The sequence below is a fragment of the Paramormyrops kingsleyae genome, chromosome 24, assembly GCF_048594095.1.
Source record: "Paramormyrops kingsleyae isolate MSU_618 chromosome 24, PKINGS_0.4, whole genome shotgun sequence".
NCBI lineage: Eukaryota > Metazoa > Chordata > Actinopteri > Osteoglossiformes > Mormyridae > Paramormyrops > Paramormyrops kingsleyae.
This window is the reverse complement of record NC_132820.1, coordinates 9024289-9042608: the sequence shown is the minus strand read 5'-3', so window position 1 is coordinate 9042608 and position 18320 is coordinate 9024289. Positions and strand designations below refer to the sequence as shown.

The 18320-nt window shown below is 46.6% G+C and overlaps 1 protein-coding gene, 1 long non-coding RNA gene and 1 other non-coding gene across 4 annotated transcripts; 1 reads left to right on the top strand and 2 right to left on the bottom strand.

Moving 5' to 3' along the window:
- Positions 1–68: 68 nt before the first annotated feature.
- LOC111860826 (uncharacterized) lies at positions 69–1401 on the bottom strand. The gene is made up of 3 exons (XR_002842103.1): positions 1286–1401; positions 799–850; positions 69–388 (listed from the first exon to the last, which is right to left on the bottom strand). It is a non-coding gene; the product is annotated as an uncharacterized lncRNA (long non-coding RNA).
- On the bottom strand, positions 929–1064 carry LOC111860940 (small nucleolar RNA SNORA57). The gene has a single exon (XR_002842135.1). It is a non-coding gene; the product is annotated as a small nucleolar RNA SNORA57 (small nucleolar RNA).
- A 979-nt stretch (positions 1402–2380) lies between the features above and the next one.
- Positions 2381–18319, top strand: LOC111860858 (neutral alpha-glucosidase AB-like). Of its 2 annotated transcripts, XM_023844928.2 has the most exons (25): positions 2381–2489; positions 4232–4342; positions 4547–4655; positions 4852–4979; positions 5485–5664; positions 6810–6872; positions 9175–9241; positions 9607–9670; positions 9810–9906; positions 10423–10603; positions 10827–10980; positions 11385–11620; positions 11736–11862; positions 12335–12414; positions 12797–12937; positions 13305–13401; positions 13683–13784; positions 14220–14463; positions 15069–15133; positions 15263–15339; positions 15487–15561; positions 15751–15864; positions 16142–16254; positions 16339–16439; positions 16598–18319. In XM_023844928.2, exons 1-25 carry the CDS (start codon positions 2470–2472, stop codon positions 16702–16704), a joined length of 2853 nt encoding a protein of 950 aa, XP_023700696.2. In that variant the 5' UTR covers positions 2381–2469; the 3' UTR covers positions 16705–18319. The 2 variants fall into 2 exon arrangements, with proteins under 2 accessions (XP_023700696.2, XP_023700697.2); XM_023844929.2 differs by lacking the exon at positions 6810–6872.
- Position 18320: the final 1 nt, after the last annotated feature.

Below are 18320 nucleotides of genomic sequence, written 5' to 3'. Positions count from 1 at the left end.
ACAATTTCAGCCCTGAATAAAAAGATGGGTCTGGTTTATACAATATTGGTGAAAAGGAACACACACACTTAATCTTTTAAAGTCTTTATTATAGGATTTACAATGAAATTGCATAGTACAGACATGACAATTTCAATGCAACTCAGTCATTGCTAAAGCAACAGTGTAATATTCACAAATCACCTGAGAAAAAGCTGCATACAGCACAGAATATTCAGCAGAACTGCATGAATTTTAACTTTGGTTATTGAAATACCACCATATTGTTAGCGAAAACCATACGACTTTACTGTCAAGTGCAATTTTAACTAGATGTCGTTCTCTAAACTTACCTTTCATCTGAAAGGCTGGTCATTTGGTCTGTTGATCTCACACTAAACAGGTTCTGCTGCAAACAGAAAATCTCCAGTCAGACTGGGAATCCCACTACATAAAGTTCAGGTCCCATTTAAAAAGCCTTTATTTTCAGAGATAGCAAGCATTAAACCCCATAATCACTGGGTTAACCCACACAATTGATATGAAAAGTTGATTAATATATGGTACATATAATCCAATTGTACAAATTCATGCCACAAGGTTTTACATCATAAATATAAAGCAAACAATACATTATATTTTCAGTTTGTGCCAGGGTGAGCGCTGGGCAAGACTACGAATCTTGCCAATGCCTGCTCACCACCGACAGCCTAATGTCCCTCCTTAGATTACACACGTAGGCAGTCAATGCCGCATGTGCCAATATGAGGAGGGCCGCGGCCACGTGCACCCAGAGAGGAACAGCCGCACGAGACGTACCTCCAACAGCCCGGCCGCTGGCGGAACATCCACGTTTTATTGCATCAGTGACCTGGAAGGATTAGCGAAATCATTGATTACTGTTGGTCAAATTCAATCGTGGTGCAACAGTTAGAAAGCGCATTAAACGCCCTGTTCCAGTGACTGAGGATAGGACTAGATGATAGGGAAACATACTAGTACCGAAGACATTTCACTGGACTTTATGTTCCTCCGAACATACACACACGAGTACGGAAAAACACCGTGCATGCCAAGAATGGAGGTTTTCTTTTAAAAAAAAAAAATAATAAATCATATAAATCATATAAAGGCCGTGAGCACTCCACGGAAATAATACACTTCTGTGCAAAAATATTAAACTTTATATATCTTACAGTCCAACAATGAACTGATACAAAGATTTGATCAAATGATCGGAAATAGAAATAGTAAATGGAGATTGGAAAAGGTTTACAATTGATACAGCAAAATCAGAGAGGCTCACCCTAAACTGAGACATCACTTCCACCAAGCAGACAGTCGAGCTGTGAGGGGAAAAGGCTTCAAGCTTAGTGGCGGACGATTTTATACGGAGTCAAGTAACCATCGATACGACACGACCCAAACAAAAAGGATTTACAATTTACGACAGCGACACCTTGCGTTAGAAATCCCGTGCGTTTACCGTATATGCCTTAGACAAAATAATTCACAAAAATATGAAAGAAAATCGATGCTTATATACAACGCTGCAGAAAAAAAAGGCATAGACATGCATAGCTGGTTACCAGCATGGTTAGCATAATGCATACTGGTTATACCAGCATATGTTGTGCTTTGATGCTGGTGGACCATCATCATTAATGAAACATTGAGGGTGGACCAGCTTCATGTGCAGGGTAGACCAGCACAGCTATGTTGGTCCACGAGCTACACCAGCACCAAACCAGCATGGAAGTCATGCAGGTCTTGTATTTATAACAGAAAAGCTGATAATCAAATGGTTTTCCTTATATTACCTGCAGAGACCCAGTAATGTAATGCTGTTGTTGAGTGCAATAAACCCATTAAGCTTTCCGATTATCCCGTAAAAAAGTCGATTAGGTCCGATGGTACAATTTCCAGGATACATGCACCAGAATCCTATACCACTGCCACCAAATTTGGTCAGCTGGCTGGAGTGAGATTTTCAATTATCGAGACGAGTCTGCACACTCATGCACATGCATCAAAGTAAACTTTATTGTCATCTCTGCTATATAATTACATTACAGTATACAGAGAGACATTACATACATTTACATGTATGTAAGGGTTATATTACATTATATATGAATAATCTGGAGGGTTTGCAAACTACCCCAGCGCTTTTGATGCTGTTAATTTTAGGTTTATAATGGAATAATATAAATTTGCAGTAAGATTTCTTGCGTGAGAGTACGAAAGCGTGAGAGTTGGCAGCCCTGCATCACGCACAATGTCTGCATAATAGTTTTAAACGATGCGCATTATGACTTCAGAGATGGTCCCTTATGTGCCAGTATGATGCACACTGGTCCCGCAGAGATGGTCACCTTGACATGATGCACATTGATCCTGCTGACGCTCCCCTATATGCCGGTATTATCCCGGTAAGACACACGTCCTCTGGGGCTCTGGGATCGGGTCAAAGGTCAAGTTCCATCCAACATGGCGACGTTTATTCTAAGGTAACGCTCCGTCTGCGATTATCACTAATGAAAAGGTTTCCCTACCCATGCTTCTGATTTTTACTTCACAGCAAGTTTGTAATATTTTGGTGTTATTATGAAGGGGTAACAGTTTTTCGGTTGGGTTAAGGAGGAGTTAGCTAGCGGTTAGCGTAGTCAGATAGCTATCGTGGGTTCCCCTTAGCTCGAACATCGGAGGGGATTTGTCTTTTGACAGTGTTACATGGAAAAGAAAAGAAACATTTTACTCGTAAATCTAAATTAAATAAACGTTGTACTGATAGATTTATCATTTTAGGCAGTATCTTAGTGTTTGGGAGGTTAGCAAGTGCATATCCTGCTATTTTTATGTCCTCCTGAAACCAGTCCTCCTCATTACTAGGCTAATTATTCATATAGGTAGATAAATGTAATACTATTAGTCCTGAGGTGGGTACGCTGAGGTTCACATGGTTTAACGAATAGTTTGCACTGAATGTTCAATTCTTGAATGACTTGGAGAAATTACTAGCTGACCCAAGAGTTTCGTTTGTGCGACTTAAATATAAAAAACTGCATCCTTAAAAATCAATTTTTAATGTCGCTATCGCAGTATCGGGTGTTTTTAATATGCAAATATTGCATACAGCTAATAATTATGGACGTAAATAACTAGACCCGAGCTGTATTTGAAATGTTGTGCGCCAGCCTAATTGCGGTATTTTGTTCATACACACTAATCTTAACGTTTATAGACTGTTTTAAAAGTATTTATATCTGCTTTAATGCCATGTAAAAAGAGAAAATAGTCCTCGGTGTGCGTAGGCAAGGGCGAAGTAATGTGAATGACTGAGGCGCTTCTTACGTAATTCATGACAAACGTGAACCATATAAATTGCTATTCGTAGTGTTACAAAAGAAAAACGTTGCGTTGGTTATTTACTATGTAGGTCACTATGTGTGTATATTTAGAGAGTAGGAATGCTTTGGAAAGCAGTGATAATCTGCTTAAGCAGTAGGTTGTACCACAGGATATTGAGTGTAGTGCCGCAGATTGTGTGGACATTACAGCAGGGAATTGCCCTGTTCAGACACTTATTAAATAAATGTGGTATCAGAGAAAGGGCGTAGATTTGGGGGTGGACGGTAGTGACATGACATGTCCTTATTAACACTGTGAGTATGGTTTGGGGAGGGGGGGGGGCTGACTTGGTCCGTGCCAGTGCTGAAACCAAACCTGCACTATCGTGTCAGTTTGTTCCTGTGATTCTGGATGTTTAAACTGTACACTGCTAAACTGGGATTAATCTGAAAAGCAACTCCTCACCCCCACCCCAGAAAAAGCATCAATTAAAAATAAATAAATAAATAAAATGAAAGTGTCTGGACATATTCTTGTGATTTAACTTTATGAAATATGCCCTTGAATCTGCAAATGAGGCAGTTTCTCATACACGTGTGTGTGGTGTCAGTGTGAGTACAGGACGAGCATCCAGGGGAACCACATTGAAGACGTAATTGATTAAAGATGCACTATTGCCGGCTACGGTTGCCCATGGCACTGCCTGTGTGAAAATGCAGCATAGTCCCCAGCCCTGGGAACCACATTGAAGACGTAACTGATTAAAGATGCACTATTGCCGGCTACGGTTGCCCATGGCACTGCCTGTGTGAAAATGCAGCATAGTCCCCAGCCCTGGGAGTTTTCCAGTCTGCTATGAAGAACCAGGACCTTCTCATTGACTCCTCATTACCCTTCCCAGCCGACTGGAGATGGTCTGGTTTCTCGTGGCCGGGGTCCTCCTGGTGCTCAACGGCGTCCGAGCCGTGGACCGCAGCAACTTCAAAACGTGCGATCAGAGTTCCTTTTGCAAGTGAGTGACCGCCGACTCCATTACACGTTTGTGACTGAGACAGACCCAGCATAGATATTTAGCCCTAGAAGGACCCACAAAGCCCATATGACCAGCCAACTTGGATAGACAAGGACACTGCATGCATTTAGTTATAGCATCTGTGTAGCGTGTGAAGGTGTTTTTTTTCCCCCCATTCCTCTCCCATATCCTTTTGTCCCGTAGGCGTATGAGGACAATGGGGCTGGACCAGTCCCCGTACAGGGCCATTCTGGAAACGCTGGAGCTCAGTGACTCCCGACTCACTCTGCAGCTTATCAATGACAACAACAAGGTGTGTGTGTGTGTGTGTGTGTGTGTGTGTCCCACGTACTCGAACCTGCATACGGCAAAGCGCACCAATTATAATGATAATTTGCAAGGTAATCGGCAGGTTCCGATCCCACTTAACGGGCAGCCCTCGTGGTCGCGGTCCCTAACTTTCAGCTGTGTTTTCGTCTGTGTCCCCCCCCCCCCTTCCCCATCCCAAGGTGAGGCTGCTTCTGGAGCTGTACCGGCTGCAGGGCAACATGACCCGGCTGAAGATCAACGAGCTGAAGCCCCTCAGGTCTCGCTTCGAAGTGCCCGACGTCCTCGTTGGCGAGCCGCCCACCAAGCCGTGAGTGTTGGGGCCGAGGGGGGGCATAACTTTACGACAGAGAGGAACGGGGGAGGGAAAAGTGCATTTCAGAGGCCCTCCTATAGCTGCTATCCCGGATATACCACATATAAATGTTTTTCAGTTTATGTAATCGTCGTGCGTTAGATGCATTTAAACGGTTGCAGGAGTTGTCTTTTGGCAGAGGGATTGAAAATGCGATTTAAATAAGCATTACGTGTTTCCCCTGTGAGTCTCCAGGGGGCGTCCTTGTGGTCAATGGTGAAGGACAGATGCTGAGTAAGCTGATAGGAAACAGCAGTCAGGGCTTAGCGAACCGGATCGAGCTTGATCAGATAACACAGCGAAGGTTAAAGGGGCGGGTCAGGTAATGTGGTGTGTGGCTCAGTGGATTTGGACACTGTGGCTTTGTTCGGTAGGTTGTTGGTTTGAGTCCCAGTGTCGGCAGAGCGATTGCATGAAGGCATCTGCTACAGAAATGTACCGTTTACCATCCCGCCCGCAGGCTGTCGATGGTGTCGCGGGACGAGGCCGGCGTGGTGCTCTCTCTGGGCACGGACGCCCACCAGCTGGTGCTCAACGCCCGGCCCTTCCGCCTGGACATTGTGGAGGGTGCGCGGGTGCTGCTGTCGGTGAATGGGCGCGGCCTGCTGGCGTTCGAGCACCTGCGGCCGCGCAAGGACACGTGAGTCTGGCACTAGCGCGCCCGCACACACACACACACACACACACACACACACACACACACACACACACAAAGCCGTAAGCCTGCCTGCCACTGACTTCCCCACCTATAGAGACTGGGCCATTAGCCCTGTTCATTACGCCATTAAGTCCGTTCTCTGATTATGAAGTTAATCACACGCCCAGAAGAGGCCACGTCCCACAGCATCTTATCTTATTTTCAGGGCCGGCCTCGTTAATCTTCATGGATTAGGTGTCCGCCTGATTACGAGCAGGCTGACTCTGTCCCGTGGCCCAACCGTAAACCTTCCAGGTTCTGCTAACAGTTGAATAATCACGATAAAAGCTTTCAGGCATGAATCGAACATAGCAACAATCCATTTAATTAATTTTAAATTAAAAGCTATTGCATAAAAAATTACCAAAAATGAAAAAAAAAAACAGTCTTGTAATTTCTTCTGGTACTTTTCTTAGGTCGGTTTGTGTCATACATTCCACTAGACTAGTTGTCGGCTGAAAAAAATAATCCGGTACACAAACCCTTGCATAAGCCAGTTTTTTGCGTAAGTCCAATTCCTTTCAGACCAGCTAATAGGAAATAAACACAAGCCAAAAATAATCTAGTAATGCATACTAAAGAACACGTTTAATAAATGAAAGCGAAAGTGTACATTTATTTTCAGGTGTATGTTTTTGCATTAGCGCTTCCGTAAACACTGTCCGTCTCGGATATTTCTTTTGCTTAAGTCTGGATTTACTTAAGCAAGAGTAAGATTTCTCGTAAACCTGTATGGGTTAGGGATCAGATTTTGAAGTCTACTTTCAACTTAATGAGCTTTTATCTAGTCCTGCCCATGCTGGGTGGGACTGATGTGGCCATAGGACATTTCAAACCACAGATTGTGGCTTATTATTATTATTATTATTGACCTCAGATAAAATAATTTTTGTAATGAACTTATTTGCTTTGTATTGAGATAAATGCTAACATCTTCCCTGTTCATGGTCTGTTTTTGAGTGATTTTGCTTTTGAGTTCTTTGTGGTGTAACGATAATGGAGATCTCATTGTTTTCTTCATTTTTGTCCTTCTCTCCCCTCCATTTTGTATTTTTCCCCCATCTTCGCTTCTCCTCCACGACCGTCAGTCTCTCTAAAATAAGTAGCACGGTCGGTAGCATGTGGGATTCGATCAAGAACATGTTTTCTAGGTAATTTCACTCTGTCCCCGGCTCTGTGTCTGTGCGTCCGGTGTCGCCCCCCCGTTTTGCGTTAGCGTGTCTTCCGGAAGGTCGCAGGTGGCGAACTGACCGCCAGCACGGCTTTGCTCGCTTGCTGCTCGCAGAGGAGGACGTTTTCCCCTTCTCCTGAAACAAAGCTGCTCATTTTGTTTTGCAAGTATAATCATGAGAGCCTATTTTATCATAAAGTGAAACATGCAGAAGCGTAAAGCTCATGTATTTAATCATAAAAAGGATTTTTACGGTCTCATTGGGACTGTAACAGTGTCTATTTATGGCTACTCAATGAAAATGACCAATACACCATTAAAAATACACTATTTTAAGTGTTTCTCTGGTTTCATTTCATATAGTTAGCCTTGAATCTGGCAGTTATATTAGGCTTTTCATGATTATACTTAAGCCAGTCACCTAGTGTCAATACCATGCCCTGCCACTAGAGGCGTCAAGAGTGCTTTCCTCGCAACTCTCAACTGCTCAGGCATGTTCTTCACAAGCCGCAAATCGTTTTGAGGTCTTCCTCGGCTCCCCAAAGCTGTTTGTTTGCTATGGAGTACCCAGCCCTAACTAACAATGACCTCCTAATGGGCTTTAAGCACTGTATTCGGGGGCTGGAATCCAAAGCATTGGGGTGGAGTCTCCTAACTCTGCCGCACTGAGAGGCTCTCTGGTGCTACAGAACTAACCTCACTCTGTCTGCTTTACCGGCCGCGGCTGCCAAGGGCGCTCACAGCTAGCCGTTGAAGCGGTACTCTCTTAGATGCACGGCACGCTTCTTTCCTCACTGCCGACCCCACATCCAACCGTCCGTGTCCTCTAAGCATGGACTCCGCCCACCACTGTATGTGGGTGTGGTTTTAGCCAAGGGAGGCGGAGCTCTGAGTTAAACCTCAAATAAGAGCATAATTCAGATTGGCCAGAGATAGTATTCGAATTAATACTGTTCATGGCATCGCTCTGTTGAGCAGATTGTCAGTGAAGACGTGTTGGATTCTATCAGATTACCTCAGGCCACCCTTTCATCAAATAGCGGGGGAATCGCACCAGGGTTTCCAGGTCTTGAGGGATTTAATGTACCTTTTGGCTTAAGAGGAGTCATGTTGATTCATTTTTTTTCTTTACATTAGAAAATACAGGGGGAATTCCACCAGAATTTAGCGATTTTTGTAACGGCCTGTCTTGCCTTCACAGGGAATTGGCGCTCGGTAGCGCCAAATAATAATGATAAATCATAGTTCTTCTCTTCAGCAGCAAAGGCTCATGGGAAACTGAGTTTTGCAAGCAGGCTTTAGGTAGATTGACCCTTATTGAGTTATTGATTTTGTTCAAAAATTTGGATCACTGGCAGAATGCATGCATTATGTAGTCATACTAGTTAGTAAAGGATTTGTAGAGTACATAACCTACTGTCCCTTGAGCCTCTTGAGTCAGTTCACAGTTCATTAATGTAAAAGGTTGATCGTCCGACAGTGAACTGTATGATTATCTGATACATCGCTGATGCACTTTGTTCAGTTGTTTAATGCCAGTTTAGTGTTCAGTAATATAATAATCAAGAATACAAGATAAGCTGATTAATATTGGGTAGAATTCTCCTTTAAGATGCCGTAATTTGACAGGTTTCTGGAATAGACCCTGTGTAAGCACTTGGGGGGGGGGGGGGGAGAATCATTGCTGTGTTTTAACAGTGAGTTTTAAGTTTTTAACTGTGATCGCTCCCTGGATCGCAATCAACTTCTGTTCTCATAAGCATATGTCAGCTTAGGGTCTTTATAGCACAGATTATGCAGTAACTGATTCTGTCTGAATATAGTTCCAGACTAAACCGAGAGTGAAGACTGCTTAATAAAACACGAGGAATCCTTTGGCTCTTTGTGTAGCTGGAGGTCCTTGCTTTCTCACTCCAGCCTGGTCTTTATGGCATCAGAGACTCTGCTGGAGTGATATTTTAGGGGGTCTTTGGTTGTTTCTACCACTGGGGTGAAGCTCGTGCCAAAGTAAAAAAAAAATGCCACTTTCAATTTTAATAAAATGTTCCAGTTGCAAGGAAAGCATTTGTGACCTCTGTGCTGTTGCCCAGTGTTGGAAAGTTACATGACCATTCTGTTTTCGTCATGTTTGCTCCTGATAGCGATCTTTCCCTGACATTTTCGTCTTCCCTGTCTTGCTATGAATCTGTCTGTCTGTGTGTGTGTGTGTGTGTGTGTGTGTGTGTGTGTGTGTGTGTGTGTGTGTGTGTGTGTGTGTGTGTGTGCGCGCGCATGCTTTCCAGTAACACTCAGAAGGACTCTGAGGGAGAGGAGACCACAGAAGGAGCCCAGGAGCAAGGAGAGGAACGGGTGTGTTTCTCTTCTCCTTCCCAGACACGCGGCCTTCCCTGGGGGCGTGGTGTCCTGTCACCCCACGGCCTAATCGTCTCCTTGACACCCCCCAGCCTCCCCATTGCTGTTCCTATGCAGCGGTAGGACTGATGCAGTTTCATGATTGATTTGGAAGTTTCATAAGGACTGAAGAGCTTTTGAGCTGAAGCACCAGAAGGTGTTTAGTTCACTTAAGGAGTGGCTCTGATACGCTGGCTGAGGTGGAGGCGAATTGAGGCAGCAGGATTAAACAGGCACCTTTCCAAGCTTCGTTTCCCTCCCGTCACTCTGTCTTGTGTTTCCTCGTCCCGCGTTTACTTTCCCGTCTCTTTCCCGGAGGAAAGGAGGAGGAGGAGCCAGGAATGTGGGAGGAGACGTTCAAGTCTCACGTGGACAGCAAACCCAACGGTATGGACATGCTACAGAGCAGCCCCATGATCTCGTCACCCTGCTGCTGGTCCTTTGCCGGTCCTCTACCTGCAGTTAGTCGATGTCCATGTCCGATGAACGTTCTCGCCTTCACCTTGTTTCAAATCCTCATCCCCAGGACCGTCCTCCATCAGTCTGGACTTCTCCCTGCCTGGAGTGGAGCATGTCTATGGAATTCCAGAACATGCAGAAAACCTCCGGCTGAAAACCACAGAGTGAGTCCAGCTTCTGCTCCCAGCAGATCTGCTCTCCTAGCGCGTATAAACTGTACTTATTCTCCCAGACTCTTTTATCCAAAGTGACGTACATGTTGGAGACAGCAGGATAAGCCAGTCGCTCAAGAAACTGGAGGTTAGGGGCTTTGCTTGAGACCCCCATCCCACACACCATCCCTATTACATATATCATAGTTCCAGCACCCCGAATTCAAACGCAGTCCTATGGAAGCAATTTTTGTTGATGAATGAATTTTTTTGGACGCTCCCTGCAGGTTATTGTAATTGATTTCTGAAGTATATGTCAGTAATTCTCAGTCCGGTCCCTGGGGACCCACAGTCGGTCCATGTTTTTGCTCCTTCCGAGCTCCCTGCCACAGTCCAGTTTTTGCTTCCTCCCTCCGGGAGCCGGAAGGGAGCAAAAATATGGACCGACTGTGGGTCCCTGAGGACCGGATTGGGAAACACTGGTATATGTTGTTATATATAAACATCGATTTGTTCTTCTTGCCACAGTAAAGGAGACCCGTACCGACTGTACAACCTGGACGTGTTTCAGTACGAGCTGTACAACCCCATGGCGCTGTACGGGGCCGTGCCCGTGCTCCTGTCCCACAATGCGCAGAGGACCATGGGTATTTTCTGGCTCAACGCAGCTGAGACCTGGGTGGACATCAGCGCCAACACTGCCGGAAAGGTGAATGCCGTCTGTCATCAGCTGGAGCTGCTTCCTGACCAGGTTTCTTCTGCACTGAGGAGCATGAGAAGTCAGGCGCTGTTATATTAATTCCGAGCCGAATTCTCCACGATTGGTTTGTGGGCTCTGTTCTGATGGTGAAGAGCTTCAGCAGTACCTGAGGATCTCTGCTAAAGATGTGCTGTCTTTGGTCAACCGATCTTCTCCAAACCCTCCCCATTAGACTCTGTCTGGGAAGGTCCTGGACCACGCCCAAGTTCCCAGCGATGCCCCACAGACAGACGTGCGCTGGTTCTCCGAAAGTGGCATCATCGACGTGTTCATCATGCTGGGACCCAAACCGTCTGACGTTTTCACCCAGTATGCCTCTCTAACAGGTAACTGGGACCAAAGCTTCTTCTTATCATATGACTTATTATTAACCAGTACAAAAATACTGCACTTGGGTTAGAACTAGTAACTATTCACTGTACTCCTGACTAGCTGGTAAATGGGAGCAGTACTAATTGCTGATAGATGGTTTGATTTAGTTTTCTGGGTTAACCAGTAAGATGCATGGTTGGTACTAACCAGATAACTCTGAACTTTATACTTATACTTTTGACTTGCCTGTGGCAGTGTTTCCCAACCCAGTCCACGTTTTTGTAAAGTATGAGCAAAAACATGAATCGTCTAGGGGTCCTCGAGGATCAGTCTGAGAAACGCCGGTCTACGGAGAACTTAAAGAACCTCATTCGGAGTATGACAGACCTCCAGCGGACTGACCATCCTCTATCTCCAGGCACGCAGTCCTTCCCTCCGCTGTCCACCCTGGGCTACCACCAGTGCCGCTGGAACTACAACGACCAGGAGGACGTGCGGGCGGTGGACGCCGGCTTCGACGAGCACGACATCCCCTACGACTTCATCTGGCTGGACATCGAGCACACGGACGGCAAGCGCTACTTCACTTGGGACGCCGCCAACTTTCCCCAGCCCCGCGACATGCTGCGGGGCCTCCAGGACAAGAGGCGCAAGGTGCCGCTTTGGCCCAACGCATCGTGCCCTGTCGGCGTCCGAGTCGACGTGCAGCTTCACAGTCAGTCGTCTTCATCTGGCTTCTCGTCTCGTCTCTCTCTCTCTGTCCCACCAGATGGTTGCTATAGTCGACCCCCACATCAAGGTTGACAGCGGCTACAGGATCCACAACGAGATCCGCTCCAGGAACCTTTACGTGAAGGATAAAGACGGGGGAAATTACGAGGGCTGGTGCTGGCCAGGTGGGTGACTGTAGCTCGGGGCTCTTTACCTCGATGTTTCCAACCCATTCCTTAAAGACCCCTAGACAGTCCACATTTTTGCTCCCGTCCAGCTTCCAGCATACCTGTACCAAGGTATTCAGTGTTCCCGATTAGCTGAGAGCTGGGAGAGAGCAAAAATGTGGACTATCTGGGGGCTTCAAAGGACTGGGTTGAGTAATACTGCTCTTGCTTAATGAAAAATGTTTACCCCAGTGAATCTATTAATAATGCATGTTTCCCAAAACTGTCCTTGAGGACCCATAGTCAGTTCATGTTTTTGCTCCCTGCCAGACAGTCCACATTTTTGCTCCCTCCCAGCTCATGGACTGTCTGTGGGTCCCGAGGACCAGATTGGGAAACACTGTATTAATGTCATTGAGGTGGATAATGAATTGAAATAAATCCATGGCAAACGTCTGGGCAGACGGAGTAATTCCGTGGTGTTCCTCAGGTACGGCCGGGTACCCGGACTTCACCGACCCGGAGATGAGGGCCTGGTGGGCCAGCATGTTTGCCTACGACAAGTACGAGGTGGGAAACTAACCCTGCTTTTCACGTCAGCCTTACTTTCCCTAGATTTAGTGTGGATGATTTCCATCCTAGTTAGTGTATGTTATGTGTTGTTTAAGCATTCAGACCAATGAATTAGCGACACATTTTGAGAAAGCTGGGTCAAGCAGTCCCTGGAGCAATTGTGGGGGGTTAAGGGCTTGGCTCAAGGATCCAACGGTGACATCACACTGCCGGTCCTGGCGTTTGAACCAACGACCTTCTCATTACCGGCATGGGCACCTTAGCCAAACACCCCCGACTAATGTAGTGAGGAAGAGTAGCTCTTGTCCCGTGGAATATATAATGGGTGGCCTGTCGCACCCGACCCAGGATCTAACCACACACCGCCCTTATGACCCAGGGGTCCATGGAAAATCTCTACACTTGGAACGACATGAACGAGCCGTCTGTGTTCAACGGGCCGGAAGTCACCATGCACAAGGACGCCATCCATGGTACCTGGGAGCACCGCGATGTGCACAACCTCTACGGCTTGTATGTGGTGAGCAGAGGGACCTGGGGGAGCGGCTCTCTGCCCCGAGGACGTGTCAGTGCCGGTGTTCCTTATGTAGCGTACGGTGCAGAAACATGTTCCGCGAATATGCTGTACAAGGAATGGGAAGTGAGGTTCTCACATCCATTGGGTGCCATTACTATCCGCCTCATTTAATCCACTTCCTGTTACTTGTTTCCATTTACATTGGATTAAACTGGGGAATTGAATGGCACAATAGTCATCTTTCACCACAGGTGTTAAGGGCTAGATGGCGTCCATCTTTAACGCTACGACCCTTTTCTGATTCGCTGTTCCAGTTACTACGTGTTGTGAAATTCACTAAGCACCACCCTCTCTAACTCCGCCCTCTTAGCAAATGGCGACAGCAGAGGGCCTGATCCAGCGCTCGGGGGGTGTGGAGCGGCCCTTCGTTCTGACCCGGGCCTTTTTCGCCGGATCGCAGCGCTACGGTAAACTCATTATCTATATCCTGTCATAGACCCCATCGACGTTGTAGAGTCTTCAGATAACTCGTATTCTGTTCTCAGTATTTTATGGCCTTTTGGACTTTGTTTCTGGGACTGATCCTGTACTCCTGTATGAAACCATTGCGATTGATATAGTTTTAGATTTTGTGGTGTCTTTGTACTTGTGTTTGTGTTGTGTGGGTCTCTCTGCAGCTATTGTAGCGCGGGCATGTTTCCCTGCGAATGTGTGACCGTGTAGCGCGTGCGTGTTTGTCGTGGCGCAGGTGCGGTGTGGACGGGCGACAATGCGGCCGAGTGGGGCCACCTGAAGATCTCCATCCCCATGTGCCTCAGCCTGGGCCTGGTGGGCATCTCCTTCTGCGGGGGTGAGACTCGCTCTCCTAAATTATAGATCCTCCGTCATCAGTCACGCCCCCTCGGCCCATTTGTAACAGTGCGCTGCAGAGATTACTAGGTAGCATGCGTCCTTTGAAGGAGAATCTGGGGCAGTGCTTCCCAATCCGGTCCTCGGGGACCCACAGACGGTCCATGTTTTTGCTCCAGGAGCTCGGAGGGAGCGAAAACGTGGACCGGCTGTAGGTCCACGAGGACCGGATTAGGAATCACTGCTCTGGTGGGTGGGGCACCTGCTTACCACACACATGATGGTGCCCTGAGAACCTGGACCAGTCAGGTTGGGGCGTCAGCGTCAGCAGTGAGAGTGACTGGAGCAGAATCTTCTCTTATTAATACCAACCCTCTTCACTTTTCTCTCTCTCCTCCATCCTTTCCCCCTCTCCGCGCACCCCTGCCGCCATCAGCTGACGTGGGCGGCTTCTTCAAGAACCCCGGGCCGGAGCTGCTGGTGCGCTGGTACCAGACGGGGGCGTACCAGCCCTTTTTCCGGGCACACGCCCACCTGGACACGCCGCGCAGGGAGCCCTGGCTCTTTGGGCCTCAGAACACGGCGCTGATCCGCGATGCGGTCCGTCAGCGATACGCCCTGCTGCCTTACTGGTACCAGCTGTTCTACCATGCCCACCGCACCGGGGAGCCTGTCATGAGGTTTGCCACTCTGACTCGCACTCTGACTCGCACTCTGACTCGCACTCTGACTCGCACTCTGACTCGCACTCTGACTCGCACTCTGACTCGCACTCTGACTCGCACTCTGACTCGCACTCTGACTCGCACTCTGACTCGCACTCTGACTCACTCCAGCACGCCACTTCCGTCTTCTGCTCTGACCTTTCAGTCATTCCCCTCCGTTCTGCATCCTGCTCTCTGCTGGGTCATTCATTCTTTTTTTTTTTTTTTTTTTTAAAAAAAAGCTGTGCAAGGATTTTCCCCCCCTCTATTCTCCCAGAGGATTTTTTTGCCCTTTTTAATCTGGGGGGTGTTGGCTGTTCTGCATTTCTCCTCCTGATACATGCACTGATTTTGTTCTTTGGGGTTCTAAACCCTTTAGTCTTGTTAGTCCCCGACAAATTAATGAGTGAATGGTTCAGTGAATGAGGGAGCGAGTGACTGAGATAGCGAATGAGTGAGTGAATGAATGAAAACACTTGTTGCTTCTCTCCCTGCCCACTAGCTTGTTGTGTGTGTTGTGGACGGCGTAGTCACATGACCCTGTCCCGGTCTCACACCTCATCCCTTTGTGTCCCCCTCAGACCCCTGTGGGTAGAGTACCCGCAAGACGTCGCAACCTTCACCATCGACGACCAGTTCTTGTTGGGTATGTAAGCAGCGCGGGTCTGAGTAATATAGGACAGGATCTATCAGTTTGTGTGTAATAAGTGACATAGTGAACATGCGCCAGTCACAGGAGTGTAGAAGTGACTGGTGAAATGACTCTGTTTCCCAGGGAGGCATCTGTTGGTGCACCCCGTCACCGAGCAGGGGTCACAGGGGGTCTCGGTCTACCTGCCTGGGGTTGGTGAGGTGAGCGCCTCTATCTTTTATTTGCTCCTCTTGTGTGTGCTTAGATATATTTACTCTGTACATCTTCCGATGTTAGGTAGAGTTTTCTCTTTCGTTCGTTTAATCTGCCGATTGATCCGCCTGCTGATTTCCCACAATGCCTCTCAGGTCTGGTACGATGCCCACACGTTCCGAAGACATGACGGGGACCAGAACCTCTTCGTCCCTGTCACCTTGAGCTCAGTGAGTGTTCGTGCACTATTAACATGATTGCATTCTCCTATGGCATTTGTGCAGCAGTGTGAAAACTGGTTGAACTTCAAACTCATATGCATACAGTCACTGTGCCTTGTTTAAATAATCTGTGGATTTGTTTATGCTTATTATTCGTTTATTCTCATCTCCGATCCCCATCTCCATCGCTCCGTCCAGATCCCAGTGTTCCAGAGAGGCGGTTCCATCATCCCTAGAAAGGTCCGGATTCGGAGGTCCTCCACTTGCATGGAGAATGACCCTTACACACTCTATGTGGCCCTGAGTCCCCAGGTATGTCCCGGCCCCCAACAGATCAGAGGAACGTCGGCAATTACCCAGAGTACCTTATTCTGTAGTGATCATCGCAAATAGTCCATCCTTTGGGTTACCAGGGTGTTCTTATGATGTCATATGTGAAACATTTTATGATATGGATGGGGCTGCATGCCATTGAAGTCCTAACAGGGACTTTGCCTTAATTGCACCAGTAAAGACAAGTTGTAAATAGGTAAATAGTTACTTTGTAAAGCTGCTCCATACAGCTGTGACCCTGTTGCCGTGGTTACAGGGCACGGCCGACGGCGAGATATACATTGACGATGGCCACACCTTCAACTACGATCGGCAAAAGCAGTTCATCCATCGCCGACTGACTTTCGCCAACAGCAGCCTCTCTTCCAGGTGTGCTGGTATCTATACAGGACTCGCACTGTATCCCGCTTATTCCAGATCCATGAGCTGTAACGTCTCGGTCTGTCTCCATAGCAACCTGTCCACTGACTCCCAGTTCACCACGGCGTCCTGGATTGAGAGGGTGCTGATTCTGGGCGGACAGGAGCCCAGTGCAGTGACCCTGAGAACAGCAGGTAATGTTTTTTTCTTATGACCTGTTTTTTTATAACTTTAATAATTTTTTAGAATATCAATTAATTAAAGAAGTCCTGCTCCTCAGTTTCCAATCAAACAACTCCAGCTTAGTGCACTAACAAAATTATTTCCTGTACTTATTCCTCCCCACCCCTAGATGGCAGCAGGTCTCTGGAGTTTGAGTTTGATGCTGCCACGTCGGTTTTGACCATTCACAAGCCGGGAGTGAATGCTGGGTCTGACTGGACTGTGCTGCTGCAATGAATCCTTACAGGTCCAGGTGCACAAAGGGCTGAGCTGTGCAGCTGTGACGACGTCATAAAATCGGGAAATATGCACACACATACATGTGCACACACAGCTATTGGGTAACAGTAGGTCTAAACAAGGAAGACTGGTTTGAAATGCAACAGTCTTTCTCCCTCACACACACACACACACACACACACACACTTGCACATATAACCAGGCATACTTACATAAATCACTAAAGCTTCCCACATACACACAAACTGGACAGGACTTGGGATTATTGAGTCAATCAGAGTAATGTGTGCATTCAAGGGACTTAAAAACTGCTGCTCTATGGAAAACTGCTGTCCATCATTAATCAGTGAGCCAAGATCATCTTTTTTTGCAACATTTTCTCAGTTTTTTTCCCTCAATCATTGATTAATTTTCATGTTCTACCAGCCTGTTCTACCAATTGAATAACTGAATGGACAGATCCTGAGTATGATACAGGAAATTCAGCCTGAATATTATCAGACATCGGTTCACTGTGGTGAGGTTTACAGACATGAACAAACATGTAGGCACTTGTGGAACTATGTAAATTTTTTCAAAAGTAAACGGAGGAGGTAATATTTTCAGTTAATCCCTGTCGTGTCTTTCTAAGAAAGCGAAAGACGATCCGTTCGTGAAGACGTTCGCCCCGGAGAACGTTTTAAAACCGCAGCAGAAGATGTCACACAGATGAGTCCTTGGTTGACAAGTGTGTGAAAAGTGTAAAATGCCCTAAACCTTCCAGTTGTTGAAACTTGATATTTTGACCTTAAGATGGTTTAAACGTTCGTGTGTGATGGTGGATCCCTGTCACTAGCAGTATATTCATCTTGCACGCTGGGGTTTGTTCCATGTTACTGATGTGTTTACTCTGGATGCCAGGAAAGGGGAGTCAAACTGAACAGGGTATAGAGATGGAGAAAATAAGACGTGTTTTTTGTCCCCTTAACTGAAATGATATTTTCAGTGCACTTGTATATTTCATGTGCACTTAAAATTGGGTTCTACTAGTACACTAGTAGAACCTACTAGTATAGTAGGTTTTTTTTTTTTTTGGAAAAAAAGTAATTAAGGACTGGGTATTGGGTGTCTGTGTCATTAGTTTGTATTTGAATTACCTCAAGGCATTTTTTAATTACCTCAAGACATGGTAAATGTCCCGAACTGTATCTACCAGTACTTTGGGGACTGGGTACGTGCTGGTTGCTGGCTTTGGACCAGTTTATCACACCACCAAAGCTCTTGTCTTCCTGATTTGACCTCAGTTAATAAAAAAAAAACCCAGGGTGAACGCAAATGCTGTCACGACATCACGTCAACCTTATGTGGACCTTTACCTGCTAGCTGGATATCTTGAACTTTGTATCACAGGTTTAATTATGTTCAATCGTGCCGTTTGGGGGGGGGGGGGCAAAAGTGGGTCATATTGGAAAACGTCGTAGAGTTACTTTTAGTGACCAGGAAGACTGTCGAGGTCCAATCAAAGGACTCCAGAGGGTTCTTCGAGAATTAAAAAAATGTTGTTACAGGCAAAATTCCTTGCAGAAACTGGGGTATAATGAGGGGCATATTAAAATAACTCTACATTCCCATAG

What these genes read in the sequence shown, in the direction of transcription:
- LOC111860858 (XM_023844928.2), top strand. Translation starts at nt 2,470, where the DNA reads ATGGCGACGTTTATTCTAAG. An exon ending in AGGAGCAAGGAGAGGAACGG is followed by an intron (nt 9,242 to 9,606) that starts GTGTGTTTCTCT and finishes CCCGGAGGAAAG; the next exon opens with GAGGAGGAGGAGCCAGGAAT. An exon ending in TCCCTGTCACCTTGAGCTCA is followed by an intron (nt 15,562 to 15,750) that starts GTGAGTGTTCGT and finishes CGCTCCGTCCAG; the next exon opens with ATCCCAGTGTTCCAGAGAGG.